Here is a 27,198-nt window from a genome sequence, read left to right as displayed (position 1 = left end):
CCCGGATAAGAAAGAATGCACACTGTATGCAACGGAACGAGAGACTTTCCGTTTCACATCGCTATTCTCTCTCCTAAATAGTCTCTACGTAAATAGCATTTCTCTGCGCGACTAATAATAGTAGTACGTAATCTAGTGAAATTCTTCTGCCTCTTCTCAAATTTAATTGTCCGCTAAACGTCGGTTATGGAGCTGCGCGATATGCACGACGATTCGGAGCTGCTCGACGCCTCTCTCAGGGAATTCAATCGCTTCTGACCGAGTTGCTCGATTCCGTGCCACAACTTTTGTCTCTCACGTTCCTTCTTTTGTTCCCTAGAACAAATATGGTGAGAGAGCGGTAACACCCACCTCCACCCCCCCTCTAACTCACTTCTGACAATCGGCTTTATAGGATGCAGTCAAACGTTCAAACAGTGGTTCATTCATTTTTGTAAATGACTTGAGAACGTCGTAAACCAAGGAAACAATGCTCCTTCATAGAAAAATATCCACCAAAGATCTATGCATGTCCTCCCTCGCCCCTCACTTATTCCAATGATTCTTCGATATTTGATACAAAGCCTTGAACATGATAGGCAAAATGACTTCCAAATTTTCCTCGATCAATCGAATCAGATACTCGTTTCTCCAGAAGAGAAGAGCGCGTTCAGCGACCTGCGGCGAGGGAAATCATAGTCATAATTAGTCACGTGGGCGTGTGTTGACCTGGAAGTGAGCACTGGAAACGCAACGTGCCAGTTGTTTGAAGAGCGCTTCCTGCACCGCGCTGAAATCATTCGGCTTCATCACATCCAAAATCTCCTCGAGCTCGTTAAGAAATAGCACCTCCTTGCCACTGTTCACCTTGGGCCAATATTTGATTAGACCCATTATGACCTGGGTGGAAAAAACTGATCAAGGACTCGAGAAGGAAATCAATGGAATTCACGCACAGGACGAGCCAATGCGTCGTCTTTGTCGATGAACTGCACCACGCAGTAGGTCAGCTGAAAAAAAATATTTGCCTAACCATCTAATTCTATTGACTATAGAGTGATTACCTGAGGATGATAGCGTACCAACGTGGGGGGCTTATGAAGAGGAATGAGAACTTTGAATAGGGTCTGCTTGTGTTCTTCCTTTAGCGGTACTGCAAATCCGTTTATGATGCTAAATTTTAATTCATTTTATGCGCGCGAATGTAATTTTTTCGCGTTAATTAAACTCACCTTCCGAGAATCTCCAGCAGTTCGGCGAGCCCGTTGAAGCCCCCCGACTCGTATACGAATCTGCAAGACGACGAGGGTTGGGGAAGGGGGTCCCATTTCGTAATTGCAGCCGAATTCTTACCTCAAAAATATGTGCTTCATTTGCTTGCGCGCGTACGATCGTATGTAAAGACATTTGCCATAGACTCGATGCAAAATTGTTTTGAGAAAATCGCGTTCGCGCGGATCCTCGCTGTCGTACAGTTCGAGAAGCTGGGCGGAGGGGTTATCCGAGTTACGTTGCGAAGACAAAAACCCATAAAAACTCACTCGAAGCAAAAACCTTTGCGTCAAATGCTTCTTCGCGACTGCCGGCTGAAAGTCGGGCGATTCGAGAAATCGCAGGAAAAATTCGTACACGAGCTGCACGTGCCCACCAGGAAGGAGAAATGAGAAAAAAAGTGCGGAGCCAGCTCTATATGTACCTGCATGTGCGGCCAAGCTTCTTCGAGCAACGGCTCGTCTTCATCTGGGTCATAATCATTCTGACGATCGTTCGGCGGAAGCGAACGAAAAATGTTTATGCCAACCTTTGGGGAAAATAATAAATTAATTAGTAATTCCACTGCCTCTCTACGTCATAAAAAGTGAAATTCACCATTCCGATTATTTCTGCGTAGATAGGTTCGGTGATGATTCCGCGGCCGTGCGTAACGTATTCAATTAATTCAGTCAGGCAGGCGCGCTTGATTTCCTTCTCGCGCAAGTCGACGAGCACATTCTGAAAGTCGAATAGACGACGACACTGGCGCACTTTTTTCACGAACAACTCGTGCCGATCGCCTAGCGGCGTTTCTGAAAAAAAAAAACCCGACATCGAACATGCGCACTTGACGCGAGAAGCCTAGGAACCGGAACCCAAACACACCGTCTACACGCCCTCGTAAAAAAAACTATTCGCTGCTCGTTTCTGGTGGCAAAAATGCGCGCAAAAATCCGACGTACAGTAGGTGTGTCGATTGAATACTCCCACGCGCCCCACGCGTACGCGGAAAAAGACGCTTTCGCTTTGACGTCGTTAATGCGTGCGTGCAGTGACAGCCGCCTTGCAGCGAATGGTGACACCTGGGCTCGTGCTATGTATGTCGCGTTGTGCTAGGGGGAAGGGGAGGGGTCTAACCTTTGAGCAATGCGAGCTCTTCGAGTTTTTCGCCGCTTTGCTGTCCTTGAAAAAGCGCCGATCCGTGGCCGCTCGCGCGTTGGGCTTTGATGCGCTGCGGGATGCCGTCTTTCAGTCGCAAGTTGACCTGATCGGCACTCGTCGGTCTGACGTTGCGCTAAAGCGAAGGAGAACGAAGTCCGGGAAGTGCTGTCAAGGTCTCATTACTTCTCTTTACCTCTGATGCCATCGCGGACAACTAAAAAACGAACTGCTTCGCTAGGATGTCGCTTTGTTTCTTTTCCCAGACGCGAAAATGTGTGCCGAGACTAATAACGTTACCCGGATAACAGATGCTACGTGACGTCAGTGACGTAAGGGAAAGGATATCCTCTGACGTTTTCACACGATCCATGACGTGAAAAGCCCGTCAAAAGACATTCGGCCCGTATGCGAATCAATGCCTCTCGCAAAGAGGAAGGATGCTGCGGCGACACGACGAAATAGGAAGGAATGCCATGAGAGCAAAAGTCTAAAGATAGAAAACGAGATCTCTCCAAATCGAATAAGTTTCTACGTCGTATTTTTCTTCGCCGTTTTCGGCTGCGCGCTTTTCATTCTCTATACGAAAACGCACGAGCCGTTCAGACGTAGCACTTCCGACCGTTCGACTGCTTTCAAAGTCGAAAAATCGGTGGAAATACTCCGCTGGCCGAAGTATAAGCCGTTCGCCGATTTCGTTGCCCAAAAGGGAGAGCCGATCGTTTTGAGAAATACTTTTGTCGACGATTGGCCGGCTCGATCGCTCTGGAACCCCTCGTACCTTAGAAATCGGCTTCTCCGTCTTACGGGCATCTACGTAAATCGCAACCGCTGGTTCGGCCCGTATTATGACGTAACGAGACCGCTAGCACACCTGGCCACGCGTTCAAACGCCTACGAAACGAATGCAACAATGACGAGCGTCGATTTTTTTCACAAATTAACGGCCGGGCCCAATTCGAAGCACGTGTACTTTAGTGGCGAAATTGAAAAGCTGGGCAATTGGGCTATTGACGACGTCATGCCCATGGACGAATTCTTGACCTTGAATCCCGAACTGGCGTCTGTGAACGTGTGGATGGGTCAGGCAGGAGTCATAGCTCATTGCCATTACGATGGCTATCATAATTTCTATACCCAGCTATATGGGAAAAAACGATTCACTCTCTTCAGACCGTCGCAATGGTCTCGTCTCTATCCCTATCCCTTCCTGCATCCGAGTCACGCTCAGTGCCAGGTTAATCTTAGCGATCCCGATTTGAGTCGGTTTCCATTGGTTACGCGTGCCAATGCTGTGGAAGTCGTTTTGGAGCCCGGTGACGTTTTGTATATGCCTCCTCTTTGGTTTCATCACGTCGAGTCAATCAGCGCCAGGTTGAATAGAGACAGCTAGGATTGTGAGATGTCGCTTTGAAGTTATTCTTCTTTAGTATTGCCGTTAACGTCTGGACGGACTCTGCCCAGTCGTTGGAAATGCAGCGGATTTACGAGACGACGAATCCGGCTCTTTCTCGTTTTGACGGGCAAGCAGGAGCGTTCAAGGCTCTCGCCGCCATGCAAACAGTTATTGCAGTCATTCGAAAGGCTGCTGCACAAAACGTAAGCGCGACAGGCAGACAAGCGAGATATGATCAAACCCAGGCTTTGTCCTTTTCAGTTAATTGAATCCTCTTCTGACTTTATTCTGGCTCTCTATCGGAGTCGATACGAAAACCTGATGAAGGACAGAGTTCTGCCGTCCGTCCCCGACGTCTCGTGGCCATGGAAATCGTCTGACGACTTGTGCGCGCAGTACGCTAAACTGAAGAGCTCAATTCGCGAATTGGAATTGCAAAGAGATACGAAGACTTACGTTGTGACGGTCGTTAAACATCTGGCAAATCTTCCCAACGACACAAGAGAATTGTGGCTGGGCAACTACGTTGAAAGCTTAGCAGCAACTGTAGCAAGCCCGGAATTAGTTGGGCAATTGCTGCGCGACATTTCCACTTGTGTAAACGAATTTTATACACTATAGCGAAGTAACGTTTTGATTGGATATTTGTACCCAGATCAGGCGGCGTGAATGTCTCTTTTCTTATTGGTTGGGGGGAATTGCGGGACCAACAAATCATAAATATATTTTACAACGCAACAAAACTGATACAGTCGCGCCTGAAGTACAATAAATTCAACAGTTGCCGGATTAACCGACCAAGTTCATTGCAGCCATTGTACTCAAAATGTATGAAAAGTCTGGTTACTCAACAAAATGGGCCAAGCTCAGGCGCGACTGTAGTTTTTTTTTCTACAAACCTAATACTAATCCTACTCCTCATACCCAAGCCTCCTAAAAAACTCCTATCTGGAGCTCGTAATCAGCATAGAAACTTTCCTATACAACAGTACCTGGCGGCGAATCATCGCGACCATTGGAACCGGCCTGCTCAGCTAAAGTCCTCGGTTGATCTTGCTGCTTTCCTTCGTCACTAGCAGCGTCAATTGAATCCTATAAAAACAAAGACAAAGGTTCTAGGAAAGGGAAAGGAAATTGACGTTGCAAGCGAACCGTGCACTTTGGTCTGGCCCAAAAGCGAATTGCTCCGTCCTGCGAAACAATCACCGCGCACTCTTCTCTAAATATCAGGTCGGTCACGTAGTCCGACGACACGCGCTTGTTCACCAACGGCGAAACAGCATTCAACTCCTGCATCACAGATGCCGTCAAAGTGACGAGACCACTACTATCACTGCCGTCCTCCCCGTCTACCCTATTGCTACTACTACTATCCGCCGTCGCCGTCACCGTCAGTTCCTCGTTTCCGGCTTCAATATGATTCGCGACGGCGGCGGCGGCGACGGTGGTGGGAGTGCGAAAAGATCGTCCATGCAATGATAATTGGCGAGCGGCTCGAAGGAGAGATCGAGATTTTGATGAAACGCCGCCGCTGATCAAGTCCTCCTCAAATAGATCCCACAGTACGAGATGAGCGTCCTGTCCCACGCTTCCAAGACGATATTTCACCGGCTGAAGAAGTCCGTCGTGATTAACGGCCTCTTCCTCATCCCCCTCGTCTCTGTCCTCGTCGCCGCTGCCGCCGCCGCCACCGCCGCCGCCGCCGCCGTCATCATTCCAAACGCTCAATCGTCGGCCCGCGTGCCCGTATAAATACGAATCAAATCGAATGACGTTTACCCACGATCGATGCGCCTCGCCTTGGGCGACGGGCTGCCGATCGACGACGGACCAAATGACGATGACGTCCATTTCGCCGCCGACGGCGATGTAGAGTCCGTCCGGGCTCCACGCGAGACACAGAAGACCTCCAAAGTACATTTTCATCTGTCCGACGACCTCGTACGTTTCGTAGTTGACGACGCGCAGAAAACCGTCCTGACTTGCGAATGCGACGAGTTTCAGATTGGGCGAGAATTCGAATTGATTGATGCCGGTTTGACTGATTCGCCATCGACATACCGGATTCTTTCCCTTGCTCTTGTTGTGACTGACGATGACGTCGCCGGATTGTTTCGTCACGGCGTAATGAGGCGGGTGACTCGAGCAGGGAAGCTCGGCGTTGTAGAGATACATGTAGCCGCTTCGATGGGCGACGAGAAATTCCGCTTCCGTTGACTGAACCCACTTGATGCACATCGCCTGGGTCTTATCAATCAGAGTCTGGTAAAAGGAGAGATAATTGAATAGGAACAATAATATAAAGAAATGAGATGGTGTCTTTTGGCGGAAGTGTACAGGATTGCTCTACCCATTCATTCGCTTCCCACATAATTCTCTAGAGTCAGCCTTGCGGTTGGAAGTAGTTCTAGGGTTAGTCAGCTGTTCACACTTCCTCTAATCCCTATTCATTGTTCATTCTTTTTAAAGAAATAAAGATGCATGAAAGCCCCCACTTTCGTTCGCTAATTTTTAATTTGAATATTACATTCGTATGTCTTCCTACTACTTCGCGCGGCGTATTCTATTCAATTTCGGTGACGTGACAGCGTGCGTGTACCTGTTCGTTGAACAATCGCAGCACTTCTCTTCTGATAGGATTCATCAGCTGGACAGGTCCCGTTGAGAATCCGATAATCAATTGGACACTTTCCCAGCTGCGCGTCATCAGATTGAAGTCGTGGCACGTCGGATACGTGCCCTTGTAGACGCGCTTGTCCAGCGGACGAGTCACGTCCACCTGCTGTACGCGAGAATTCGAAAGAGAAAGAATTTTGAAAGAGGTGCCAACGAAATTTCGCGAGAATGCGCTCCTTTTTTTACCTTGTCGAGACCTGGGAAGGGATAGAAGAAAAGATCGCGACCGATGTTGAAAAGAATGCGCTCCTGAACGCTCGACGAAGACGCCGCTCCCTTCAGATTGAGAAACGAAGCGCGAATTGGCGGAATTCGAAGCGCATTCGACGGCGATCGAGGAATTCGATCAAACGACGGTCGACTAGCTTGACGGTAGGTGCCGTCTCGCACCGTGAATTGAGTCTTGATGTCGCTCGTTTTGCCGAAATGACCGGCGGCCATTGAAGATACGGGACGGTCAGAAAGAACATACGGGGAGCAATGTCAATCGTCTAAATGGAGATTTGCGTTCCGCAAAGGACGGAAAACTGGCATCGATGGCGGCGAAAAGTTATTGTGACGGCGTCACGTTTTGCCGACGCCGTCGGGCTCGGATCCGGCAAAGCATTCGAGTACTTCCTCGCTTGCACTGTATCGAAAGGCGAATATTCGCCGCTACGGACGTGGAGCAACGAATTCACGCGACACGGCATCGAGACCGAGCCGATCATCGACGAAATGTATCGTCTCTTAACGGGTCGCACGACGCGATCGGCCGGTTTTTGCCTTCCGGCCGAAGACGACGTTCTGCACGGTCTTTCCGGCTGTAGCCCGGACGGAAAAGTAAGCCGCGGGCTCGCAACACGCCCACGTGGCCCTAGATCAATGGCGCGCGCAGGTTTTGGACGCCAATGGCGACGTCGTTGGCTTGGTAGAATACAAAGCACCCGTATTTCGTAACTATACGGCGGAAAAGCATCCGCCACACGGAATCCCTCGACGATACATGGCGCAGGTGTAGAGTGTATAAATACGTACGCACAACTAACTAGTAGTGACCGTGTGTACCCGTGCACCCGTAGATTCAAGGGGAGATGGGAATTTGTCGGCTTCCGTGGTGCGATTTCATGTCCGTGTGTCGAAAAACTCGCGAAATATCTCTGTTTCGCGTTCACTTTCAATCGGCTTATTACGCGGCGTTGGCTCGTCGAATCGTCGCGTTTTGCTCCGCCGTGCAAGATTGGAGTCTCCGTCACTCACTAAGCGACGACAATGACGGCGACGACTACGACTACGACGAAGACATTGAATCGATAGCGGGCAAGTGACGTTGCATGTCAATGCATGATTCTCCGTCAGACGTGATTCATTCGAATATTCATTTCATTCGATGTCTCGTCTTTTAGCCGTTCGGCAGCTAAAGAACTTGCCCCCAGCGGATCGTTCTCTAAATGGCGAAGACGAAATCAAGGTTGATCGTCTCCTAACGGTGAGTGGTCTTCTAATTTTCTAAATTGGGAAAACTCGTACAAGAAGCAGAGATCCATTTGGAAATTATCGCTCTTAGTCATAACTTCCTTGTGAGGAACGAAATGCGCCGGCTACGCGGAATCGCGCTGCACATTATAACTTTCCCTTCCTACGTCCGGGTCAACCGGAACCAATATAATGTTTTCTTTTCTTTTCTCTTCGCCTTTCTTGGAAAGAAAAGACGGACCATTGGGGCCGATACCGGACTTGGAACGGCATGTGGATGTCGTTCGATTTTCTCGTCGGCGAATCGGGGATTCTCGGTCGTCACGACGACGACGACGATGACGACGACGACGACGACGACGACGTCGCAGATCGGCGGCGTCGACGAATGACGGACGACGAACGGCGCAAGGTGGTTGACGAAATCGATTTTGAGCTCGCACTGACCATAATGGATATTAGCTAGCGTTTAGGAACCAATAACGCGAGCGAACCTCAACATATTGCACCTGTTTTAGCAACACATTGTGCAAACAAATAGATCTCTCCCTTCGCTTGCCGCTCGCGTGGGCGCTCTCGCGCCGGACGATATCGAAACCGGACTCGGACGTAGGGCATCTGGCCCGCGCGCCCCACGCATCTACGCACGTACGCGTGCTTCTTTGTTAGCTTTTCTGCTCTTCGTCGCGACAGGCATTCATGATCGCTGGGAGGGGGCCGAACTTCTCCTGTTTCCAGACCACCCTATAGAATTCCTCGACTCTGGCCGGGAGAAAAGAGGCCCATCAACGTCTAATCGATTACTCCCTCCTCCCTCCCCCGGGGAAACAGCTTTATGTGACGATATTGCACGCACGAGCCGCTGATTGATCAGGCAAGTAGACGACTGATGCGCGACGCGTGCTACCGTCGGCGATCGACGAACGGCTTCCTCTCCTCGAGAACATGACCGACCTGCTGGACTGGGCGGAGCACGTCACGTGCAAATAACTAATGATTACGACACTGTCCTCTCAAGATCATACGGTCAACAAAACGAGCTAAATGTAGATGGCATGCATTCTTCTATTTATTTCCTGCTCGGTACCGCTACAGGACGCTTCATCGCCGAGTCAGGGATACGATCTCGACTCCGTGTCACACGCACACACTGGTTAGTTGTTCGCGCCTGTGCATAATGGTTTTTTATCAGACAGTTGATTGCAACAATTAGTTTAGAAATCGCTCTACGACTCAAAGGACGGGATGTGCGGAAGAAAAGCGCTGTTCGTTTACCTCCGAGTCGTCGTTTTCGTCGTCGTCGTCGCATCCGCTACGAGGGAAAAACCGTTCGCATTGCGTAGCACCGAAGAAAAGGAACTGGCACTGCGGTTTCTAAACATGCTCGGCGACGGCGGCGGCCGTGGCTTCGCTGAGCCACCTACGGAGAAGGAGGATATCGTGAGCGCAGCAAATCGTGATTATATGCTTCAATTGTATCGAGACCATATGGACTACCAAAACGGATTAGCTTCCCAATCGCCCTTGCGGCACGACGACGCCGAAATTTGGAGTGTGTCTGCTCAACGTAAGTTCGCGATCGCGTCATCGAGCGTGTATAGGCGCGATCTTGACTCGATCGATCGATTGCGCCCCTCCTTTTGACGCAATCGGAGCTCTTGCTCACCTGCGCTTTTCTCTTTCCCCTCCCTCATTTACCGTAGGCTGGGCGAGACGAAACGGCGAAGAGGGCGCTTACCATCTGTCGTTCGATGTGAAGACGGAAGGTCGTATAATCACGGATGCGTGGTTGCGCGTGCATACGACAACAGGCGGCGGTCGTGACGGGTGCAACGTGGAAGTGAATCCGACGCGCGAGCGGTTAGATTTACGCACGAATAGAATCTCACCTCGAACTCGTGGTCGAGAGAATTGGATTGAATTCGGCGTCGTCGGCGACGGCGTCGGCGTCGGCGTCGGCGACTTTTCGACGGAAATGCTGCATTTGAATTTGACGATCCGCAATTGTACGATTGAGGCAGCAGAAGAGGAGCCGCCGTTTCTTCTCGTTTCGTCGACTGTGACGGGAGAGCCTCTATCGCCTCCTTCGTTACCGAAAAAACGACGACTACGACGTCGTAGCACGAGCAATCGCAACGCCACTTGCACCCTACGGCCGATGACGATCAACTTCAATCGGCTCGGATGGAAGGAATGGATATTAGCGCCGGGCAGCTACAGCGCGGGAGTGTGTCAAGGCTCGTGCCCAATTCGCGGACCCTACGACAATTTCCACGCGCACGCGACGGTCGTTGCGCTCATGCGAATCAAAGGAGCAGAGGTGATGTTCGGCTCGCCCGTCTGCGTCGCCGTCGGACGCTATGACTCGCTCGCCGTCTTGGTCGCCGAGAAGGGCAAAGTGTCCAAACTCAAAACGTTCAAACAGATGATAGTGCAGCATTGCGGCTGCCGATAAAAAAACTCTTCTCCCTCCCCCATGCACATCAACTTCACTGACGGTGTCTCCTCCTACTCTCTTTCCCCTCTCCCCCTAGTTTGCCGAAAGTTACTACGTAGGGAGAAGAAACGGTTTAGTTGTTCTTCTCCTCGGGGTATTTTATTACGTTGACAGGTAATGCTAAGGATGAGCGCTACTATACATCTAAGAAACGATCATATGACTTTCGCTTGGTACGTACGCTTTTGGATTTAAAGTATAAGACAGGCTTATTTTGAAGTTGGCATTTGTTGTCACGAGAAGTAGTAGAAAGAAACGAGGGAGGGAAGGGAACCTTTCTCGTTCATCCACCGGCTTCCCGTTAATTAGTGGTCCACCCTGAAGATGGACTTGCAAATTTCGTTAGAGGAACGGGAATCTAATGATCAACTTATTGGACGGCGAAATGTCGTCCCACATCCCCCCCTCCGTTCTATTTCGTCCCGCGTCCGTCCGTTCTATTGCATTTGCTGCTGCCGACAGGACGAACGACGTAGAAGCGAAATGAATTTAAGATTTATGCTAAATGCGAGGCTTGTCAAATGAAAGTGCGGTTACCCCCGTACGGGTTGGGTGGCTTGAGCTCTCATTTCAAACCAGCCACAAAATCCATATATGCATACCCTCTCATTTCCCTCGATCTCACCTAGCAACGATCGTCTGACGATCGACGAGTCGGCGAAAAATGCCGTCGCGCTTGGCGACCAATTGGTCGTACGTTCCCAATTCGGCGACTCGGCCGCCGTCGAGCACGGCAATCTGATGAGCATTCTTGATCGTCGAAAGTCGATGGGCGATCGTCAAGACGGTGCGTCCCGTCATGAGCCGTTGAAGTGCTTCTTGAACTGCGTGCTCACTTTCGGCATCTAATGCACTGCAGGTGCACGCGAACAAAATAACAATAAGTAAGTGTGCGCGAGAGAACAGTGCATGACGCCGACTACAACAAAGGGGCGACTTGACGTAAGAAAACAGTACCCCCCTCTCTCTCTCTCCCCGCGCATTAATCAATTATCCACGTGTTTTTAGAGTATGGCACGAAGTTCCCATTGTGAGAGGCACGCGATGGGATGCGGCTGGGATCGCTTCCTCCCCCCCCCCCCCCCCTCCAACACTGTAAATGCGCAATGCATCAAACTGTTATTCTTACCTGGTCGCTTCGTCAAGAATAAGTATTTTTGGATTCTTAACAGAATGGATGACAAAAATGAATAAAAAATGTCATTTACTGACCTTCACTAAAGCCCTAGCAATAGCAATCCGCTGCCTTTGACCGCCTTAATGAGACAGACGAGAAAGAAATGAGCACATGCATACGCAGCACACATCTGACTTTTCCCAACCTGACAGACTCTGTCCCCTCTCCCCGACCGTCGTCTCAAAACCGTCGGGAAACGATTCGATGAAAGCGATCGCGTTCGCCTTATCGGCTGCCTCGCGAATAGCGACGTCGTCCGGAGCGACGGCGCTGCCGTACGCGATGTTCTCCGCGATGCTCGTCGAAAAGAGAACGGGTTCTTGCGCGACGACGCCGACGTGACGACGAACGAAGGCGGGATCGACGTCCCGCACGTCGACGCCGTCGATCGCAATCGCGCCGGCGTCGACGTCGTAGAAACGGAGAAGAAGCGCGGCGAGCGTGCTCTTGCCGGAGCCGCTCGCGCCGACGATTGCCGTCACCGATCCGGACGGTACGGAGAGGGAAAGATTAGCGAGAACGGGAGCATCGCGACGGGTCGGATAGGCGAATGAGACGTCGGTGAAATCAATGTTTCCGACGAGGGGTTCGGGCCCTGGACGCGCTTCGTCTTTTTTTAGGAAAGGAGGGGAAAGGAAGCCGTGTATATACGTTTTCTTTAGTTTTCTTAGCCGTTCTCTACCTTGGAGGGGTATAGTCGGAACGCGATCAATCAGTTGCCATAGTCTCGTGCTGGCTCCGAGACCTTTCATCAATTCGGTATAAAAGGAGGAGAGACCTTTAAAAAAATATGAACTATTGAATCTTGACTGGAGGCGAGAATATGGTGCCGTACCTCCAATTGAGAAGCCCACCCAGCCCGTGTAGAGCAAAAATGACGTCAAATCGCCGACAGACAGATCGCTCGCTTCCATCATTAGCCCGCCCTTATATAGAACGGACAATACGACGACGTTTCCCGTCAGCCCGGTCTAGAAAGAAGCCGACAATCGCGAGTCGACTATTCCTCTTCCTCCTTACAAAGCCAAAAAAGACGGCGCGAGCGAGGGCTTCCTTATTGGCCAGTTGAAGAACATGATGGACACGCGTGCCGTATCTACACCCCGGCGACTCTAATTACGCCCCGCCACACAGGAAACCAAACAAAACAGTGCGTTAGCGCGAACCCCACTGCGTCGCTTATCAGAACGATTGTGACACCCCGTGCGTTACAAGAAAAAGCGTGCGGGGGTTCCCATACCGATCTGCTCTGGCCCTACCCACTGTACATGTATGTAACTCAAGTACTTTCCCCCGGACCGCAAAGAGAGACACAGAATAAATATCTTGTATTACCTTTGTCTTTCTTTCGCTTCGACTCCCAGAGCGCGTACGGTTCGAATACTCGATAATTTTTCCTCGGCAACCTAATGGCGAAAATTGAATGATTGAATCACGGAATCACGTTCGGCGAGCGCGCTGTCTCTAATGGATCGAAAGTGATCGTGTATACGTAGGGAAAAGTGCAGCCCCAAGGCAAAAAGCAGCCCTTAGGCGACGACCAAGTACACGCATATCAATTAATAGAATTAGTCAGATGAAATTTATCCCCATTGCGCAGCCCCAGTGGCAGTAGCAATACGCCAGAGGCGGCGCAACACAGCTGGTCAATTTGTCTACCCCCCTCCCCCTCCCTACGTCGCTTACCTCTGTTGACACAGCCAAAGCGTCCTGCACTTTTCTCGTAATTGAACGCATAAAGCGTCCGTACACGACCGCCAAAACGGCAATTGGCGGCACAATGCCCAGCACCACCATCGCTAACCCACTCGACAAATAGAACTATCGTGAAACAAATTTTGAACGTTTCCCCCCCCCCCCCCCCCCCCCTCCCCGCCCCCCGGGGAGCTCCCCTATTCTACACACACACACACACACACACACACACCATCATTGAAACGCCGGCTCCAGCTTGGATTAGGGACCGTAGACCGCCCGAGAGATTCTCGGTCAATGCTTTGCCCACGAGAGTCGTGTCCGTCGACAAGCGATTGATAAGTTCACCGGTTCGAGTTCGATCGAAGAAAGCAATTTCCTGCGACACGATGGCGCCAAACAGTTTGTCTCGCAACCGTTTGATAATTCGTTGACCTGCCATTAGGAGAGACGTCACAATGGAATTCCGGGCTGGCTGACTTTCCGTGGCTTACCCGACGTCTGAGTGAGATAGATGCGACCGCAATTGGCCGCCGCGCCAATGCAGAAAATCACGCCAAAGACCTGGCACAGGCGCGTGAGATTCAAGCGCATTTGATCGCGCTCGTGATCCGACACGTTGATTGCATCCACCACTCGACCCATGCAAAAGGGAACCGACATTGTGACGGCTGATGAAACGAAAAGAAGACCGACAGCAGCTGATAAAGAAGAAAATTATTAGAAATCAATTAATAATAATAATTGACGCCTCGAGCATATGTACTGTACTAGTACGTTTGTTCATCAGCTTAATAGTTCGTTCGTTAGTTAGTTGGTTTAGCTGGCGCTCTCTGCGTTTATATTTAGCGCCGTTTTACTTTATCCAAAGTCGTTAGTGACGTACACGCTAATTGCCTCGATTCCGATCTCGTTAGTGCCAATAGACGTCGAAGTTCGGACAAAATTGTCGTTTTCGGCTGCGATTCTGTACTAAGACGTCTTCCTATTACAATTGCTTTCTGTCGAATTGGATTTCCTTGGAAGAATCTTGTCGTTTCTCTTCCAATCGAACGAAAACCGTAGAAAAGGCGGCGCGAAGGCACCTCAAACTGAGTCAATTTTGACGCCGTGAAGACGAAGCGCTTTCTGACTCCCCAGATACTTCCTAGCATGCTCAATTCGGCGAATATTCGTCTGTTTCTATACGGGCATCGGCTTGAGCTCGACACCCGTACATCCGCGAGGCAGGAAATGTCGTCTCCTTACTACTACTCGCTCCTGCAGCAAATAAAAAGGCGCTGAAGGCATCGTCATGACCGAAGCGTTTGATCCGGTTCGCGTCGCAGCGGAAAACCTTCGTCTTCCCTTGAATCCAACGCGCAATGTCATCGAAATGCTGCAGAACGACTACACCGTAGCGTTCATTACGAGATACAGGGCCGAGAGAACGAATGGGATGAACGAGAACCAAATCAGAAGCATCGAGAATCAGTTCAAACGACTAAGGTTCCAAAACGAATCGATTGAAGTAGTCAGGCGAAATTTTCCAGCTCTTTTCCAGCTCTGTACTCGCTAAACAGGAGAACATCATAAAGACACTAACGAAAGACAAAAAACTGACTCCAGAATTAGAGAGAAGCATACGACACGCCAGAACTCTAGCAGATGTCGAAGAGTTGGTATGCATAAGTCTTATTGAGATGGTTACACCACACTGACTCCTGTGTTTTAGTACGCGCCATACAAGAAGGGAGCAAAGACGAGTTTAGCCGAGCGTGCGCGTCAGCTCGGAATAGAGCCTTTAGCTAGACTCGTTCTCGACAGGCAAAAGTCTGTCGATATGAAAAGTCAAGTGGACGGGTCTCGCAAAGGTTTTTTTAAAAAAGTAGTTACTAACTGGGCTTTATAAATGTTATGGCGCATAGGCTTGGAGAGTGTAAAGGCGGTAGAGACGGCTCTAAAGAATATTATTGCCGACATCATTTCCAAGGACGCTGCAACGAGAGAAAGGCTGAAACGACTGTATGGGAGAATGCTGGAAAAATTGACGCGTTGAGTCAACGTTTCTTCTTGCTCAGAGCAGAAAGGTCGGTGATGCTAGAAAGTTCTGCTCGGTCCTCGAGCAAGGAAGAGAAAGAAGAATTTGATAGAAAATACCAAGACTATTTTAGATTCTCTTCTCCATTTCGATTTCTCAAAGCCCATCAAGTATTATTGATGATGAGTTTGTATGTCAGCTAACGCGTATTCTTCATTTTCCCCCCCTTTAGATTCTGGCTCTGAATAGAGGAGAGCAGCAGAAAGTGTTGTCGGTCAAACTAGTGCTTCCCAAGTTGGACGAGACCGCGCATTTGGACTGGGCAAAACGAAAATGGATCAGACACGATGCCGCAGGTATGAAACGCGAGGAGAAAAAAAGAATTTGATGACGAATATCGCGATACTCCTTTTTGCGACCAGCCGAAATATTCGCCCTAATCGAGAAATCTCTCCTTGACGCTCATTCGAGACTGATGATTCCCAAAGTCCTTCGCGAATTGAGACGCGATGCAACGGAGTCGGCCGAACGCGAAGGAGTGGCCGTATTCATCGAAAATTTGAAGCGCGTTCTCTTGACTCCCCCCGTTCGCGGGGCCACCGTACTCGGCATCGACCCGGGCTATCGACACGGGTGCAAAGTAGCCGCCGTCGATTCCACCGGACGCATCCTTTTCACAACAGTCCTACATCTTCTTTTGATTCCAAAGCGCCGGGCAAAAGAAGAGCTACGGGCCATAATTGACGAGCAGAGGTAATGAATATCTAGACATCTAGGGTTAATTAAATATGATGCATACACCGTTTTCAGGTGTAAGTTGTTAGCGATTGGAAATGGCAAGGGATCGAGGGAGACGCAAGAAATCGTTTCTGACGTCATCAGATCAAAGTCGCTGTGGCATCGAGAAGTGTCATACTGGTATATACAGATAACGACGAGAAAATCGATGGCATTCATTTTTTCTTTTTTTTCTCTCTCTCTCAAAGTATTGTTGACGAATCGGGAGCATCGTTGTACAGCGTCTCGCCGATTGCTCAAGAGGAAATGCCCGACCTGGAACCGAATCTGCGTAGCGCCGTCTCGATTGCAAGACGACTTCAAGACCCATTGGCTGAACTGGTAAAAATCGATCCCAAACATCTCGGCATCGGCATGTATCAGGCAAGCACACGGACTTCCATCAAAAGGAAACCTATATCTATATAGTTCCGTTTCGATCTAGCATGACATGCCTAAGAAGATGTTGGACGATGCTCTTGCCGGCGTCATCGAAGACGCGGTTAGCTTAGTCGGCGTCGATCTAAACGCGTGCAGCGTTCCGCTGCTCCGACACGTCGCCGGCATGGGGCCGACTCGCGCCAAAGCCGTCGTCGATTATCGAGAGAAGAACGGAGCGTTTGTCAATCGGAGTCAATTGAGAAAAGTGAAGGGAATTGGAGCGAAGACGTTTGAGCAGTGCGCCGGATTCGTTAGGATCAGTCAGGCGAGTGTTCCTCTTCCTCCTCCTCCTCCTCCTCCTCCTTCTCCTCCTCGTCTCATCAAAGACGACGATGACGACGATGACGACGACGACGATTTTGTACCACAACGCGCTGCCGGCAAATCGAGAAAAAGAAAAGCCGGTGCCGCTGCGAAGGTTTCCACCGAATCAAAGAGAAGAAAAAAGAACGACGACTTACCGGAGCCTTTTGATGCGACGAATATCCATCCGGAGTCATATGAAGCCGCCAGGAAGTAAGTAATAGTTATAACCGAGCGTTTAGTCTTTCAGTGATTTCTATAGGCTTTTGGAGCTGGTTGGAGCCACTGTCGATCAGCTGGGGCAAGAGGTTCTGCGTCAGAAGCTCGGTCGACTATCTCTACGTAAGCATCTCTCTCGATTGGCGATTTTGTTCTTTCCTGACATTTCTTGTGCATGCAAAAGGAAACGTTGCCGACGACTTGAAGATAGGTGTTCCGACTCTTGAGCTGATAGTCGACGCGTTTCGTCGGCCCGTTCGCGATTTGAGAGACGACTTCAATGAGCCAATATTTCGAAAATCCGTCCTATCAATGGCAGATCTTCGACGAGGTGCCATTCTCACGGGACGAGTGACGAACGTCGTGTCGTTTGGCGTCTTTGTCGACGTCGGAGTCGAAACCTCCGGCCTGGTGCACGTTTCTTCCTTACGAGGAGCCCAACTTCACTACGGCGATCAAGTTCGAGTTGAAGTGGATAAAGTGGAACTCGATCGAAAGCGCATCGGTCTTCTATTGGCTTAGCTGGCTTACTTAATTCGAACAGTTTGGTAATTCAAATTCGAACAGTTCTTTCTTAATGTTTAGGATGACGATCATGGCTTCGTGGTTTTTTTTTTCTGAGGCCCCATCTGATTTAGAATGATAATTATTTGGTGTGAGCGAATTCTTTGCAATTGATCTGGTTATTTGTTTTGCGATGACAGCATGAGGGAAATTGTTTAGGCAATTAAAAAATAGACCTGTTGGGCATTTTTTGACGAATATCGACTGCGTGCGCTACTAGGAGAATGAAGTCTCTGAGGACGGCGTTGAGGTAGAAGCAGGCGGTAGCAGACAGCGCAAATCGCCTTTGCATTTATAGAAATCGTGCTTCGTTTCGGTTGGCTCTCTTGTCGAGACACCTCAGCTCCGAAAGGTACTCTACTCTCAATCTCTAACGGAGAAAACCGATACCTTCCACTAGTAAAATGTTTTCGACGTCCCCGAGTGCCGAAGAGGACGTCATAATGGAGAAATTAGCCAACGGGGCAGCTCGAATCACGCTGAACAGGCCAAAAGCGCTGAACGCTCTAAACCTGTCCATGGTCAAGAAGATCTATCCTAACCTGAAGGTAAAAAAACAGCTGCAGATGCACATTCTCGGGTAATTGCATCCTTCACAGCAATGGGACGCAGATCCAACTGTTCGAATAATACTAATCAAGGGTGCTGGCGACAAAGCATTCTGTGCTGGGGGAGACGTCAGAGGTTGGTTATTGATGAGTAATTATTGCCACCAATAGCCGAGGAGTGTTTCCATACAGCTGTGGCCGACGGGAAAAAGATTCATCACAATAGCATACCCGAAGAATTTTTCAAGGAAGAATATCGTCTAAATTATACAATAGGAACGCTGAAGACGCCCTACGTTGCCCTTATCGATGGTATCACTATGGGAGGAGTGAGATAGTGAGAATCGAAGTCTGCTCGCTCTGACTCTCTTTTCAGGGTGTTGGACTGTCTGTTCACGGGCCATATCGAGTTGCTACGGAGAGGACGGTGTTTGCCATGCCAGAGACAGGAATCGGTCTGTTTTCACTCAACGTCAAAACCTTTTTTTCATCGTCTCTCAACAGGTCTCTTTCCTGACGTCGGCGGCGGTTATTTTCTGCCGAGGCTCAGTGGCAAGTTGGGCATTTACTTGGCGTTGACAGGTCCAAAGTGGCCGGTTTAATTAATTATTAAATAGAAATAGCTCTTCAGGTGTTCGGCTGAAGGGTCGAGATGTGCAGCTAGCTGGCGTTGCTACTCACTACGTGGCGTCAGACAAAGTTCTGGACGTTGAAACAGCTTTGCTCAACTCTTCGGGGAAAAACGTCGGCGACATACTTGACCGCTTTCACCAAGAGGTGAACGAGTGAGATACGTGCGTCGTTTTCCTGTTTTCGACCTGTTTTCATAAAGTGCCTGCGACCTGAAAACCAGTCGTTTTCCCTCCAGCCTTTCATGGAGCAGATTAACGAGTAGGAGATGTTGTCGTCGAACGTAATTTTTGCCCGTCAAATGCGCGTTGATTCAGCTGTTTTTCTGCTTCCACGATCGAAGGCATATTCAAGTCTTTGGAGAATGACGGTTCTGATTGGGCTAAAAGTCAACTAAAGGTAGCCAAGTGCATATGTATGTCTGCTTCTAGTAATCTCTTCTCTTTCAGGCCTTGAAGAAAATGGTAGGTCAGCATTTCTCCTCCTTTGCAGTAGTACAACTATTCTTTACCACAGTCGCCTACGTCGATGAAAGTGACGCTGCGACAGCTTCAACTGGGAGCAAAGATGAGTCTAAAGGAAGATCTTGAAATGGAATACCGCATGAGCCAGCAGTGCATGGTATGGCCAAAAAGTAGCACGTACATCGCCAAGTTGATGCTTTTGACGTAGGAGGGCCACGACTTTTTCGAGGGAATCAGAGCCGGTTAGATTGGAAAAACGGCAGGTGTGTTCTAACGTACGTCTCTTACTGTATCTGTGTTGTGTAGTGCTGGTGGATCGCGATCAACAGCCACGCTGGTCTCCTCCGCACATATCAGATGTTTCTGACAGCGACGTTGAGCGCTTTTTCCAATCGCTTGGCTCCAAAGACCTTCACTTGTAGAATTTCTGTCTTATTAATTATCGATTCCATTTACGCTTGCAGCGCGTGATCCTTGAGTAGAGCATCTCGATGTCTTCTCTCTTCGTCTTTCTGCCTCTGGCAGTCGTTCTCCTGTCTTTCTCCCATTTCTCGCGTGCCTTGTTCTTCTTTGGCAATGATCTCGACACAGTCCAAGAGCGCATAGTCGAGTCGTTGCTTCCAACGTCGGCTCATTCGGTGCAAGAAGTCGCTGAGCAAGCGCAAGGCTACGCGAGCAGCTTGACGAATGACGGCAGTTGGTCTGACATCGATTATAAGGATAAAACGAGGGGTGCTTGGAAAACGTCAGAACACGTTGATCGAGTCAAGGTGAGAGAACATTGAAAAGTGTCTCTGAAGCGTACGGTGTCATCGATCTACGCTAGACGATGTGCATCGCGTATAAAACTCCTAATAGCAGCGTACACAACAGCAGTGACTTGATGGGTAAAATCCACCTTGCTTTGGATTTCTGGTTGAAGAACGATTTTGAAAATCCTAACTGGTGGTGAGGTTGACTGATAAAGGAGAAAGATTTCCCTTTTTTATAGCTCTCTACTAGGTACAACCAAATTGGAGTCCCGCTTACCATCGCTAATTCGTATTTGTTAATCGAGAGTTCATTGAATGCAAACGAGTCGAAAAAGGGTGTTGAAATAATGGAAAGAGCCACGTGGTGGAAAGGATGGACGGGAGCTAATTTGGTGTGGATGTGTAACATCCAGATACAACGAGGGCTCTTCACAGGTGTTCAGGCAGGACAGAACCTAATCAATTGCAACTATCATCTTTGTAGGAAATGAGACGGCAGTGAATCAATGCTTTTCCCGAATCTACGACGAGATAGTCATAGGAACACAACAACAGGACGGAATTCAGACAGATGGATCGTTTCATCAACACGGACCGGAGCTCTTGGCCGGTTCGTACGGCAGTGTCTTCACTACCCAGCTACTCGACTTTGTCTACTTTTCAGCAGGTGCGATTAATACTTCTCTAGCTCTAGTAATTCGTTATTTCATCTTATTCGCCAGGGACGTCGTACGCCATGAATAGCACCACTCTGGGGAATTTCGCTCATCTTGTTTTAGACGGTCAACAGTGGATGATTCGCGGCAATACGTGGGATTGGTCCGTTATCGGCCGAGGAGTAAATTTATACTCACCACAGGCAATGCAAAGTAGAAGCAGTAACCTTTAGGTCGCCGGTACCGGGGGAGGAAAGCCGGGAACGTTTACACCGGAACGACTGTCAGCAGTGCCTGGAGAGCGGCACCAAGAATTCGTTGACTTTGCAACACGCATAGCAAACGCTCGTACGAAAACTTTTACCTGTCCAACGCGCGAGGAATTCTTTCTCTCCACTAGGCGGTCCTCCGTTTGTGACTGGAAATAAGCATTATTGGGACAGTGACTACATGGTGCATCGACGTCCCAATTACATGATCACGCTCCACATGCGAAGCAATCGAACAATCGGGGCTCGATGTGTCAACGAACAGGTCACTAGGAAACCCTATCAAAATCCAAATAGCATAGTCGTTTTCTAGGGGATAAAATCGGAGCACTTCGCCGACGGCGTCGTCAACGTTTACTACACAGGAGGTGAATACGAGGATATCTTCCCCGTCTGGAACTGGCAACGTCTGCCCGGAATAACGTGCGAGCAGAACATCCCCCTACTAGCATGCAACTACGACTTTCACATGGAAACGTCTTCCTTCGTCGGAGGCGTATCTAACATGGAATACGGTGCCGCAGCAATGGACTTAGTTTCCAGAAACCTCACAGCGAAGAAAACTTGGTTCTTTGCAGAAAACGCCTTCGTTGCTCTCATTGACAACATCACGTGTCCGTCTGGAAACCCTGTATACACGTCTATAGCTAATCGGCTTCTTGACGGCGACGTCTACATAGCCGAGACAGGCAAATCGCCAAGGAAACTCAACCCAGGAAACTACACCTTTACTAACATTGACTTTATATATCACAACAGGACGGGATATATTCCTATGATAGGCACTGACGTGCCTCTTCATGTGAATGTGGGCCCTAGAAGGGGTGACTGGGCATCCATAGGAACTGGCTCAGGTGTGATCACTCGTGATGTTTTTGATGTATGGATTGATCATGGAACTAGTGGTGCCAGCGCCGGATATGCGGTCTTTGTCAACGTTGATTTGAATGACGTTGCGAAATCGGACGACTTGAAGGTCGTGAGGAGTTCGGACGGATCGGCTCGGGGTGTTTTCAATGCGTCGTCCGGATTGATCGAGGTGGTTTTCTGGAAAGCCGGTGAGATTGAGATTTCGACGAATTTGAGCATTTCTGTTGATTTTCCGGTGTTGGTTCTGGTGGATCCCGTTGGGGGGCCCGACTGGTCGACGAATTCTTTTTCCGTTTCTTTGAGCAGTCCGGCGTATCCTCCCAGCAATGGCGTAAACGTTCGCTTCAGCCCGCTCAACGTCAAGTGCCGAACGCCAGGCGAAACGCGACTCGCACCTTCTGGAACGGAAGTAAACGTAAAGTTATCACCGATCGAGCTAGGAAAGACGGTCACATTTGAATGCACGCATTAGATGCGGAGAGATGCAGACCCTGTTTTCTTTGTTGTTGTTTGCAAGGCACGTGGCTATTTTAGTGCGCGCTATAGTAGCAATGGTGTTTCAAACTTTTGCCTTTCTCGCCGTGTTAGCACTAGCGACGTGCAACGACGAACGTGAGATAGTCGTCTTCTCGCTCAACAATAACACCCACGACAGATCTAGGAAATATTCCCCAAAGAACGTTCTCCGCCGAAGAGCTCGCTCAATACGACGGCTCAGACGTAGAAAAAATAACTAGAAATTGCAATTGAAAATCGACGCAAAGTTACTTTAGCCAGAAAAACCAATCTACATGGCAGTAAAAGGAGTGGTATTCGACGTCACTAAGGGAAGGGGTGGGTAGACACCACGGATACTATGTACCTAAAAAATGTATGTATCCGTGATATTACATATTATTTTCTGTCAGAATTTTATGGCAAGGAAGGGACCTATAATGTAATGGCGGGCAAAGACCCAAGCCACGCCATTGCAAAGTGGTCTCTCGAAGTCGACGACATACATGATAACATTGTGAGTATTTCGTTAAATTCACCCCTCAAAAAGTCGACCACACGCGCGCATCCCCTTTAGGACTCTCTCTCGTCGGAACAAAAGGCTGAACTGGACAAAATATTTCGTGACGTTTATCAGGCAAAATACCCCGTCGTCGGCCGCACGGAAAAGTACGCTTACTTTCGCGAGCGCGACGACGCTGCAGCTGACCGTCGCGCGGATCTATGAAGTGTACAGAAGAAATTATTTTGTGTCAGTCACGTTTCGTCGGTCGGCTTTTTTTCGTTTCTTCTTTTTCGCGAACGAAAACAAATTTGACATTTAATTATTAATAATAAAGTCGTTGTGCGTACCTTTTTGCTCGCCGCAGCCTCGAGAAAATTGCCTAATATTTCGAGTTGGTGCGAGATTTTCTCGTGCACTTTTGAAACCCTGAGAAAAGCAAGGTGAGTTCACTGATGCCCGTGTATGCACACCTCCGATACCGTTCCTGGCGTTTGTCGGCACTGTCGCACAGCGTGTCCATGTTGCTCAGCACGATTCGGTCACGCGCAGCTTGCTCCTGAGATTGCGCGCGCGCCGCGTAAAAGACATCGCCTTCTAGTCTACCCCCCTTTACCTTTTCGAGTTCTTGACTCTGGTGAAAGCCAGCTTCAAGTAAATCTGATTCAAATCAAAATTAATTAATTTTTATAGACTGCCGTATTGTTCTGTAACCTCTATATCGCGTCAGATCTGCTTCGAGGGCAAGCATGGCCGGTGAACTGCCCTCGTACCTAGTCTCTAACTCAAGCCTATCTTTTCTTAACGCTTCAATGCCCTAGACAACCTATGCGATAAATACCTTTAAAAATCCTCGAGCTTTTTACCTTCGAGAATCTAAAGAAGAGCCAACTTCTTAGCGCTGCAAAGCGCAGTTTCTGCCCTTTACCTTGCGTTCTCTGTCTGTACACTACGCAACTTGTCTTCAGCATGTCGAATTTCCAACTCAATTCCATCTGATTCCGCGACGTGCGCTTTCATGGAAAGCAAAGCGTCGACTCGCGTCTTTCCAATGTCGCAGCGCAATTTCTCCTAAATTCCGAGCTAAAAAATCGCATGAAAACCAATCAATCATCATCGGACCTGGGGAATATGAAGCCGCTCAATTTCCCGAGAAGCTCTTGTAATGGCATCTTCTACGCCGGCCTTTTTGTTCTTGAGCGCTGAGCGTACAATTAGACTCCCACAAATTACCATATTTTCTCCCCTTACCGACTATCTCCTTCTTCTTATCGTCATAGAGAGACTGCTGTTCTTGACACTCCGTCTCGAGCGAAGCCATCCGAGGCTATAACAGAATTATCCAACTCTATGTTAAGTAAAAAATATCGTTTCCTTACTTTCGTTTTACATAGCTTTTCATTGGCTGCCTTTAGCCTCGATTCCAAGTCTCCAATACTAGCCTAAAGTGCAAAAACTCAGTCAAACGAGCGCAATCTTTGCCCTAGATCGCTACCTCCAGGCTCTTCGCTGTCGTTTCGAGTTCATTCTTCATTGTCTGATACTTCGTTGTAGCCGTCGTCAATTGTTGCTTCAGCGCCGACTCGCGGGTTTTAGCTTCATTCAGCGCCCTTTTTAAATTCACCGACTATTGGGATTTATTAATCAGTTTTGTTTTGCATAAAAGCCGTCGCCCGCCGCCGCAGCGGCGGCGGCGGTGGCACACAAACTTCGCTTTTTAGTGCTTCTTGACGCTGAACGGCACTCGAAATGCGCTTCGTCATCGCCGACGAAGCGCGTGCTTGTTCCTGCTTCACAGTCACCTTCGTCGACGCCACCTGAGACTGTTCCGCTTGAACCCTTTGCCTAAAGTCACGAGATGACTTTGCCAATAAAGCCGTCGACAAGTTCTTCTTCTTACCTTTCGGTTCTCTCCTTCGCCAAGCGAGTTCTCGTATCTGCGATGGAGTCGCTGAGAAGAGCCACGTCAGCTCTAAAAAAAAAGTCATACTAGTAGTAGTAGTAGTAGTACTTCGTGGTAGCAGCGCTCTCACTTATGCCTCTCCTCCACTTGAGCTTTGCGGAACTTGAGCTCGCTAATTTCTTGTCTCATGCGACCGCACTCTTCCGAATGCCGTACTAGGTCACGTCGCGAGGAATTGACACTAATAAGCGGTTTTATGACGACACCGAAAAAATATTCCTACGTGCGTCGCCCTAAATAGCGTACGTAAACTCACGTCTCTTTCACAGAAGCCAACATAGCGGACGCTCTTTCGGCCTTTTCCTTCGCCACCCGCAAGTCTGCAAACGCCAAAGGAGGAAATTCAATGCGGTCAACGCGGAGATGACTCAGATGACGTCTATACCGGATCGAACCGCTTTTCTATTGGCAACGACTCTTCCACTTTCTGCTGATGCAATTGCTAGTTGGTCTTTTAGCTGATAATGGAATGTAAACCCCTGCGTCGGTCGACACCAAGGAACAAAAACGAACCTGTTTCTCCGCTTCGATGAGTTCGGTCTTTCGCATGGCGAAGTTTGTTCTAATAGATTCTTGATCATTCACAATGTCTACGCTGCAATCAACGAGATAAACGTATATGGAGACGCCTTTCAAGTGCCTTCCGAACTCACGTCCCATTCGTTGCCGTCAACAGAGCGGATCGAGCCGCCGCCTCTTCGTCTTTCATCGTCGACTCGAGCCGAAGGAGTTCGTCGCGCGACGATTCGGCCTGTTTCAGCGTCTGCGAGAACGAATTAAATAATTCGATTGACAATGGGTGCACGAGTGTCCCAAATCACGAATCTTACCCTTCGTTTCGTTTCGAGCACGCCGCCGCTTCTTACCAAATCGTCGTGCAATTTTTCGATTCTCCTACACGACTTTCGCTCGACACGCGCGATGAGGGGCTTTTCTTATGTCGAACCGTTTCGTGTTATTGTTTTCGTCGTTTAAGCGTTCGATCGCCGCTGTCGCGTCCGCCTAATTAATTACAAAGACGGTCGTTGCCGTCGTCTTGTGACGACGGGTCTAAGAGTTCTCACGATTTTCTGTTTCAACGACTCCTTTTCCTCCGTCGTGTCCTCTCGCTCCTTGTCCATCAACTTACCCACGTGACGAATTTCTACGTCCACAAAGTCAATCTGGAACAAACACATAGCATCGCAGGTGGTCGTCGACGCCGGCGGTAGTCGGACGCCGGCGGTAGTCGGACGCCGGCGGTAGTGGTCACCTTCTTATCAGCCGCCGCCAACTTTGCTTTTGCCTCATTCAACGAAATACGGTGACTATAAAAAATAAATAGAAGGCAAAGCCAACTCACAGCCTACGCACTTGGCTTTATCTGATAGTGCACTGTTGAGCTTCGCCACCAACTCCCCGTGTTTCGCGCCTAACTGCCTTCTCTCGGGACTAAAAAAAAAGCGAAGCGAGTCTCTCTCCCCCAACTACTGTACATGGCGATATACATGAGAACAGCATTGTGAAGTTCGACCACTTCTTTTCTACGAATTGCCTTCTCTATTCCCTCCTCGATCTCGTTTAGTTCGCTCTACGTGTTCTATCTAGCACGCTTTTATCATTCTGTTTCGCGAGTACCTTTAGTTTTCCGATTTGGGCTGCGTTCAGTTGATGAGCGGCTCCCAGTGCTTCTGTTTTCGACCCTATCTTTGTCTTTCGTCGTGTTTACGCGCGTTTTACCGCTTAGTTCGGCGTTGAAGTCGACGGGGAAGGAGCGAAGGCGATGTCGGAGTGCGCTCGATTCGATCGTCACCGTTTCGAGTTGTTCGTGGGATCGTTTGCACGTCCATTCCTCGATACAAAGTCGCGCGAGTCGATAGCGTGACGCGAGAGTCGCTTACCATCTCTTCGAGGGCCTCTACGAGCGGATCGACGTCGTCGGCGTCTTCGAGACGCATTTTCGATGCTATAAGTGGACCACGATCGCACACGAATGCGGTATTGACTTTGAAATTGCATACCGAGCTCTCTAAGATGCTCGACTGCTCCTTTCACCGGCGGAATCTCCGTCGAGAGCGACGATTTGGCGTTCTTCATGGCGCGTATCCAGGCGCAACGTCCGCCGCATGCGTACGTCGTTGGCGCGTGGAATCAATCAATCAACTAATCAATTAATAGACCCGTGACGTATGTAAGCAGACGGTAAAAAACCGCCAGCATCATGTGCAATCAGACAGCGTTGCGGGCCATAGATGGTAAGGGCAACTTGAGGTCGAGTCAGCGTTATTTCGGGTGGGAGTCGTTTATATATAGCGCGTGTATTTCAATGTACAAATGGAAATAAATATAAGAACCTGCATACTAATAATAGTACAAGCATGCAGTGCTTGTCGTCACGTACTGAGCCGCTCTCAACCGACGAGCCGGTCTTCTAATGCTCTAAAAACTACCAGCGTGCA

At 49.2% G+C, this 27,198-nt stretch overlaps 11 protein-coding genes across 20 annotated transcripts; 7 read left to right on the top strand and 4 right to left on the bottom strand.

The window, feature by feature from the left end:
• Positions 1–45: 45 nt before the first annotated feature.
• Positions 46–3,156, bottom strand: LOC136189550 (serine/threonine-protein phosphatase 2A 56 kDa regulatory subunit epsilon isoform-like). The gene is made up of 13 exons (XM_065977553.1): positions 2,588–3,156; positions 2,371–2,527; positions 1,849–2,045; positions 1,676–1,780; positions 1,521–1,613; positions 1,333–1,463; positions 1,212–1,271; positions 1,044–1,152; positions 936–989; positions 709–879; positions 530–657; positions 374–475; positions 46–315 (listed from the first exon to the last, which is right to left on the bottom strand). Exons 1-13 carry the CDS (start codon positions 2,597–2,599, stop codon positions 174–176), a joined length of 1,461 nt encoding a protein of 486 aa, XP_065833625.1. The 5' UTR covers positions 2,600–3,156; the 3' UTR covers positions 46–173.
• Positions 2,791–4,968, top strand: LOC136189548 (lysine-specific demethylase 8-like). Its single transcript, XM_065977551.1, has 3 exons — positions 2,791–3,765; positions 3,822–3,990; positions 4,049–4,968. Exons 1-3 carry the CDS (start codon positions 2,810–2,812, stop codon positions 4,406–4,408), a joined length of 1,485 nt encoding a protein of 494 aa, XP_065833623.1. The 5' UTR covers positions 2,791–2,809; the 3' UTR covers positions 4,409–4,968.
• On the bottom strand, positions 3,940–7,085 carry LOC136189546 (WD repeat-containing protein 20-like). Of its 2 annotated transcripts, none has more exons than XM_065977547.1 (5): positions 6,650–7,085; positions 6,387–6,569; positions 4,940–6,049; positions 4,244–4,879; positions 3,940–4,192 (listed from the first exon to the last, which is right to left on the bottom strand). In XM_065977547.1, the coding sequence occupies exons 1-4, from the start codon at positions 6,902–6,904 to the stop codon at positions 4,766–4,768; spliced, it is 1,662 nt and encodes a 553-aa protein (XP_065833619.1). In that variant the 5' UTR covers positions 6,905–7,085; the 3' UTR covers positions 3,940–4,192; positions 4,244–4,765. The 2 variants fall into 2 exon arrangements, with proteins under 2 accessions (XP_065833619.1, XP_065833620.1); XM_065977548.1 differs by having other exon boundaries at positions 3,940–4,187.
• On the top strand, positions 6,918–8,479 carry LOC136189562 (uncharacterized). Of its 2 annotated transcripts, none has more exons than XM_065977567.1 (5): positions 6,918–7,285; positions 7,341–7,457; positions 7,525–7,762; positions 7,849–7,931; positions 8,149–8,479. In XM_065977567.1, the coding sequence occupies exons 1-5, from the start codon at positions 6,959–6,961 to the stop codon at positions 8,308–8,310; spliced, it is 927 nt and encodes a 308-aa protein (XP_065833639.1). In that variant the 5' UTR covers positions 6,918–6,958; the 3' UTR covers positions 8,311–8,479. The 2 variants fall into 2 exon arrangements, with proteins under 2 accessions (XP_065833639.1, XP_065833638.1); XM_065977566.1 differs by having other exon boundaries at positions 6,919–7,285; positions 8,154–8,479.
• On the bottom strand, positions 7,985–14,491 carry LOC136189538 (ATP-binding cassette sub-family B member 10, mitochondrial-like). 4 transcript variants are annotated; one of them, XM_065977534.1, is made up of 15 exons: positions 14,174–14,491; positions 13,782–13,988; positions 13,520–13,722; positions 13,279–13,413; positions 12,928–12,998; positions 12,613–12,688; positions 12,428–12,563; positions 12,275–12,370; positions 11,738–12,202; positions 11,628–11,671; positions 11,545–11,579; positions 9,585–11,268; positions 9,194–9,338; positions 8,413–8,680; positions 7,985–8,360 (listed from the first exon to the last, which is right to left on the bottom strand). In XM_065977534.1, the coding sequence occupies exons 1-12, from the start codon at positions 14,439–14,441 to the stop codon at positions 11,037–11,039; spliced, it is 1,968 nt and encodes a 655-aa protein (XP_065833606.1). In that variant the 5' UTR covers positions 14,442–14,491; the 3' UTR covers positions 7,985–8,360; positions 8,413–8,680; positions 9,194–9,338; positions 9,585–11,036. The 4 variants fall into 4 exon arrangements, with proteins under 4 accessions (XP_065833606.1, XP_065833607.1, XP_065833605.1 ...); XM_065977535.1 differs by lacking the exons at positions 7,985–8,360; positions 8,413–8,680 and adding an exon at positions 14,065–14,120 and having other exon boundaries at positions 9,115–9,338; positions 14,174–14,314; XM_065977533.1 differs by lacking the exons at positions 7,985–8,360; positions 8,413–8,680 and having other exon boundaries at positions 9,115–9,338.
• LOC136189561 (growth/differentiation factor 2-like) lies at positions 8,561–10,639 on the top strand. Of its 3 annotated transcripts, none has more exons than XM_065977565.1 (3): positions 8,561–9,071; positions 9,137–9,485; positions 9,622–10,639. In XM_065977565.1, the coding sequence occupies exons 2-3, from the start codon at positions 9,164–9,166 to the stop codon at positions 10,371–10,373; spliced, it is 1,074 nt and encodes a 357-aa protein (XP_065833637.1). In that variant the 5' UTR covers positions 8,561–9,071; positions 9,137–9,163; the 3' UTR covers positions 10,374–10,639. The 3 variants fall into 3 exon arrangements, with proteins under 3 accessions (XP_065833637.1, XP_065833634.1, XP_065833635.1); XM_065977562.1 differs by having other exon boundaries at positions 9,132–9,485; XM_065977563.1 differs by having other exon boundaries at positions 8,561–9,485.
• On the top strand, positions 14,246–17,800 carry LOC136189531 (S1 RNA-binding domain-containing protein 1-like). The gene is made up of 12 exons (XM_065977524.1): positions 14,246–14,775; positions 14,831–14,948; positions 15,002–15,140; positions 15,195–15,291; positions 15,348–15,477; positions 15,540–15,663; positions 15,730–16,060; positions 16,118–16,225; positions 16,294–16,468; positions 16,530–17,041; positions 17,091–17,170; positions 17,232–17,800. The coding sequence occupies exons 1-12, from the start codon at positions 14,582–14,584 to the stop codon at positions 17,567–17,569; spliced, it is 2,346 nt and encodes a 781-aa protein (XP_065833596.1). The 5' UTR covers positions 14,246–14,581; the 3' UTR covers positions 17,570–17,800.
• Positions 17,801–17,829: 29 nt separating this feature from the next.
• LOC136189560 (3-hydroxyisobutyryl-CoA hydrolase, mitochondrial-like) lies at positions 17,830–19,708 on the top strand. The gene is made up of 14 exons (XM_065977561.1): positions 17,830–17,861; positions 17,910–17,963; positions 18,012–18,159; positions 18,211–18,295; positions 18,352–18,488; positions 18,536–18,614; positions 18,664–18,741; positions 18,791–18,936; positions 18,992–19,050; positions 19,107–19,188; positions 19,239–19,253; positions 19,306–19,410; positions 19,462–19,495; positions 19,560–19,708. The coding sequence occupies exons 1-14, from the start codon at positions 17,836–17,838 to the stop codon at positions 19,673–19,675; spliced, it is 1,164 nt and encodes a 387-aa protein (XP_065833633.1). The 5' UTR covers positions 17,830–17,835; the 3' UTR covers positions 19,676–19,708.
• Positions 19,709–19,721: 13 nt separating this feature from the next.
• LOC136189536 (chondroitinase-AC-like) lies at positions 19,722–22,332 on the top strand. Its single transcript, XM_065977529.1, has 8 exons — positions 19,722–20,023; positions 20,080–20,201; positions 20,256–20,440; positions 20,490–20,672; positions 20,728–20,843; positions 20,895–21,009; positions 21,062–21,195; positions 21,244–22,332. The coding sequence occupies exons 1-8, from the start codon at positions 19,745–19,747 to the stop codon at positions 22,270–22,272; spliced, it is 2,163 nt and encodes a 720-aa protein (XP_065833601.1). The 5' UTR covers positions 19,722–19,744; the 3' UTR covers positions 22,273–22,332.
• A 14-nt stretch (positions 22,333–22,346) lies between these two features.
• Positions 22,347–23,141, top strand: LOC136189572 (uncharacterized). Of its 2 annotated transcripts, none has more exons than XM_065977580.1 (5): positions 22,347–22,412; positions 22,462–22,520; positions 22,574–22,634; positions 22,709–22,812; positions 22,873–23,141. In XM_065977580.1, exons 1-5 carry the CDS (start codon positions 22,352–22,354, stop codon positions 23,020–23,022), a joined length of 435 nt encoding a protein of 144 aa, XP_065833652.1. In that variant the 5' UTR covers positions 22,347–22,351; the 3' UTR covers positions 23,023–23,141. The 2 variants fall into 2 exon arrangements, with proteins under 2 accessions (XP_065833652.1, XP_065833651.1); XM_065977579.1 differs by having other exon boundaries at positions 22,456–22,520.
• LOC136189533 (coiled-coil domain-containing protein 175-like) lies at positions 22,799–26,892 on the bottom strand. Of its 2 annotated transcripts, none has more exons than XM_065977526.1 (28): positions 26,761–26,892; positions 26,641–26,705; positions 26,480–26,591; positions 26,378–26,430; positions 26,248–26,330; positions 26,114–26,191; positions 26,013–26,067; positions 25,825–25,923; positions 25,707–25,762; positions 25,591–25,654; positions 25,414–25,523; positions 25,274–25,355; positions 25,146–25,218; positions 25,017–25,080; positions 24,831–24,941; positions 24,698–24,769; positions 24,507–24,642; positions 24,293–24,424; positions 24,177–24,239; positions 24,049–24,124; positions 23,920–23,999; positions 23,726–23,868; positions 23,664–23,673; positions 23,512–23,614; positions 23,414–23,457; positions 23,280–23,356; positions 23,148–23,226; positions 22,799–23,085 (listed from the first exon to the last, which is right to left on the bottom strand). In XM_065977526.1, the coding sequence occupies exons 1-28, from the start codon at positions 26,834–26,836 to the stop codon at positions 23,038–23,040; spliced, it is 2,244 nt and encodes a 747-aa protein (XP_065833598.1). In that variant the 5' UTR covers positions 26,837–26,892; the 3' UTR covers positions 22,799–23,037. The 2 variants fall into 2 exon arrangements, with proteins under 2 accessions (XP_065833598.1, XP_065833599.1); XM_065977527.1 differs by having other exon boundaries at positions 22,799–23,082.
• Positions 26,893–27,198: the final 306 nt, after the last annotated feature.

Source organism: Oscarella lobularis, chromosome 7 (genome assembly GCF_947507565.1).
Source record: "Oscarella lobularis chromosome 7, ooOscLobu1.1, whole genome shotgun sequence".
Lineage (NCBI taxonomy): Eukaryota > Metazoa > Porifera > Homoscleromorpha > Homosclerophorida > Oscarellidae > Oscarella > Oscarella lobularis.
Note: the sequence above shows the minus strand (reverse complement) of the source record. Positions and strands in the feature narration are given on the sequence as shown.

Coding starts and splice junctions, on each gene's coding strand:
- LOC136189560 (XM_065977561.1), top strand. CDS start 17,836: ATGAAGTCTCTGAGGACGGCGTTGAG. Junction 18,160..18,210: donor AGATCTATCCTAACCTGAAG/GTAAAAAAACAG, acceptor CATCCTTCACAG/CAATGGGACGCAGATCCAAC. Junction 18,742..18,790: donor CATTTACTTGGCGTTGACAG/GTCCAAAGTGGC, acceptor ATAGCTCTTCAG/GTGTTCGGCTGAAGGGTCGA.
- LOC136189533 (XM_065977526.1), bottom strand. CDS start 26,836: ATGAAGAACGCCAAATCGTCGCTCTCGACGGAGATTCCGCCGGTGAAA. Junction 26,331..26,377: donor CCCAAATCGGAAAACTAAAG/GTACTCGCGAAA, acceptor TAGAACACGTAG/AGCGAACTAAACGAGATCGA. Junction 24,125..24,176: donor AAAAGCTATGTAAAACGAAA/GTAAGGAAACGA, acceptor ATTCTGTTATAG/CCTCGGATGGCTTCGCTCGA.
- LOC136189572 (XM_065977579.1), top strand. CDS start 22,352: ATGGTGTTTCAAACTTTTGCCTTTCTCGCCGTGTTAGCACTAGCGACG. Junction 22,413..22,455: donor AGCGACGTGCAACGACGAAC/GTGAGATAGTCG, acceptor CACCCACGACAG/ATCTAGGAAATATTCCCCAA. Junction 22,521..22,573: donor CTCAATACGACGGCTCAGAC/GTAGAAAAAATA, acceptor AAGTTACTTTAG/CCAGAAAAACCAATCTACAT.
- LOC136189548 (XM_065977551.1), top strand. CDS start 2,810: ATGCCTCTCGCAAAGAGGAAGGATGCTGCGGCGACACGACGAAATAGG. Junction 3,766..3,821: donor GTCGAGTCAATCAGCGCCAG/GTTGAATAGAGA, acceptor ATTCTTCTTTAG/TATTGCCGTTAACGTCTGGA. Junction 3,991..4,048: donor GAAAGGCTGCTGCACAAAAC/GTAAGCGCGACA, acceptor TGTCCTTTTCAG/TTAATTGAATCCTCTTCTGA.
- LOC136189531 (XM_065977524.1), top strand. CDS start 14,582: ATGACCGAAGCGTTTGATCCGGTTCGCGTCGCAGCGGAAAACCTTCGT. Junction 14,776..14,830: donor AATCAGTTCAAACGACTAAG/GTTCCAAAACGA, acceptor GCTCTTTTCCAG/CTCTGTACTCGCTAAACAGG. Junction 15,664..15,729: donor GATCAGACACGATGCCGCAG/GTATGAAACGCG, acceptor TTTTGCGACCAG/CCGAAATATTCGCCCTAATC.
- LOC136189536 (XM_065977529.1), top strand. CDS start 19,745: ATGTCTTCTCTCTTCGTCTTTCTGCCTCTGGCAGTCGTTCTCCTGTCT. Junction 21,010..21,061: donor AACACGCATAGCAAACGCTC/GTACGAAAACTT, acceptor TCTCTCCACTAG/GCGGTCCTCCGTTTGTGACT. Junction 21,196..21,243: donor CTCGATGTGTCAACGAACAG/GTCACTAGGAAA, acceptor GTCGTTTTCTAG/GGGATAAAATCGGAGCACTT.
- LOC136189550 (XM_065977553.1), bottom strand. Junction 1,614..1,675: donor AAGCTTGGCCGCACATGCAG/GTACATATAGAG, acceptor GGGCACGTGCAG/CTCGTGTACGAATTTTTCCT. Junction 990..1,043: donor TGGTACGCTATCATCCTCAG/GTAATCACTCTA, acceptor ATTTTTTTTCAG/CTGACCTACTGCGTGGTGCA.
- LOC136189538 (XM_065977534.1), bottom strand. CDS start 14,441: ATGCTAGGAAGTATCTGGGGAGTCAGAAAGCGCTTCGTCTTCACGGCG. Junction 13,989..14,173: donor GGAATCGAGGCAATTAGCGT/GTACGTCACTAA, acceptor CTTCTTTATCAG/CTGCTGTCGGTCTTCTTTTC. Junction 12,689..12,927: donor GAAGCGAAAGAAAGACAAAG/GTAATACAAGAT, acceptor GCCGGGGTGTAG/ATACGGCACGCGTGTCCATC.
- LOC136189561 (XM_065977565.1), top strand. CDS start 9,164: ATGTGCGGAAGAAAAGCGCTGTTCGTTTACCTCCGAGTCGTCGTTTTC. Junction 9,486..9,621: donor TTGGAGTGTGTCTGCTCAAC/GTAAGTTCGCGA, acceptor CATTTACCGTAG/GCTGGGCGAGACGAAACGGC.
- LOC136189562 (XM_065977566.1), top strand. CDS start 6,959: ATGGAGATTTGCGTTCCGCAAAGGACGGAAAACTGGCATCGATGGCGG. Junction 7,458..7,524: donor CTCGACGATACATGGCGCAG/GTGTAGAGTGTA, acceptor GTGCACCCGTAG/ATTCAAGGGGAGATGGGAAT. Junction 7,932..8,153: donor AGGTTGATCGTCTCCTAACG/GTGAGTGGTCTT, acceptor TGGAAAGAAAAG/ACGGACCATTGGGGCCGATA.
- LOC136189546 (XM_065977547.1), bottom strand. CDS start 6,904: ATGGCCGCCGGTCATTTCGGCAAAACGAGCGACATCAAGACTCAATTC. Junction 6,570..6,649: donor CCTTCCCAGGTCTCGACAAG/GTAAAAAAAGGA, acceptor TCTCGCGTACAG/CAGGTGGACGTGACTCGTCC. Junction 6,050..6,386: donor TGCGATTGTTCAACGAACAG/GTACACGCACGC, acceptor TCCTTTTACCAG/ACTCTGATTGATAAGACCCA.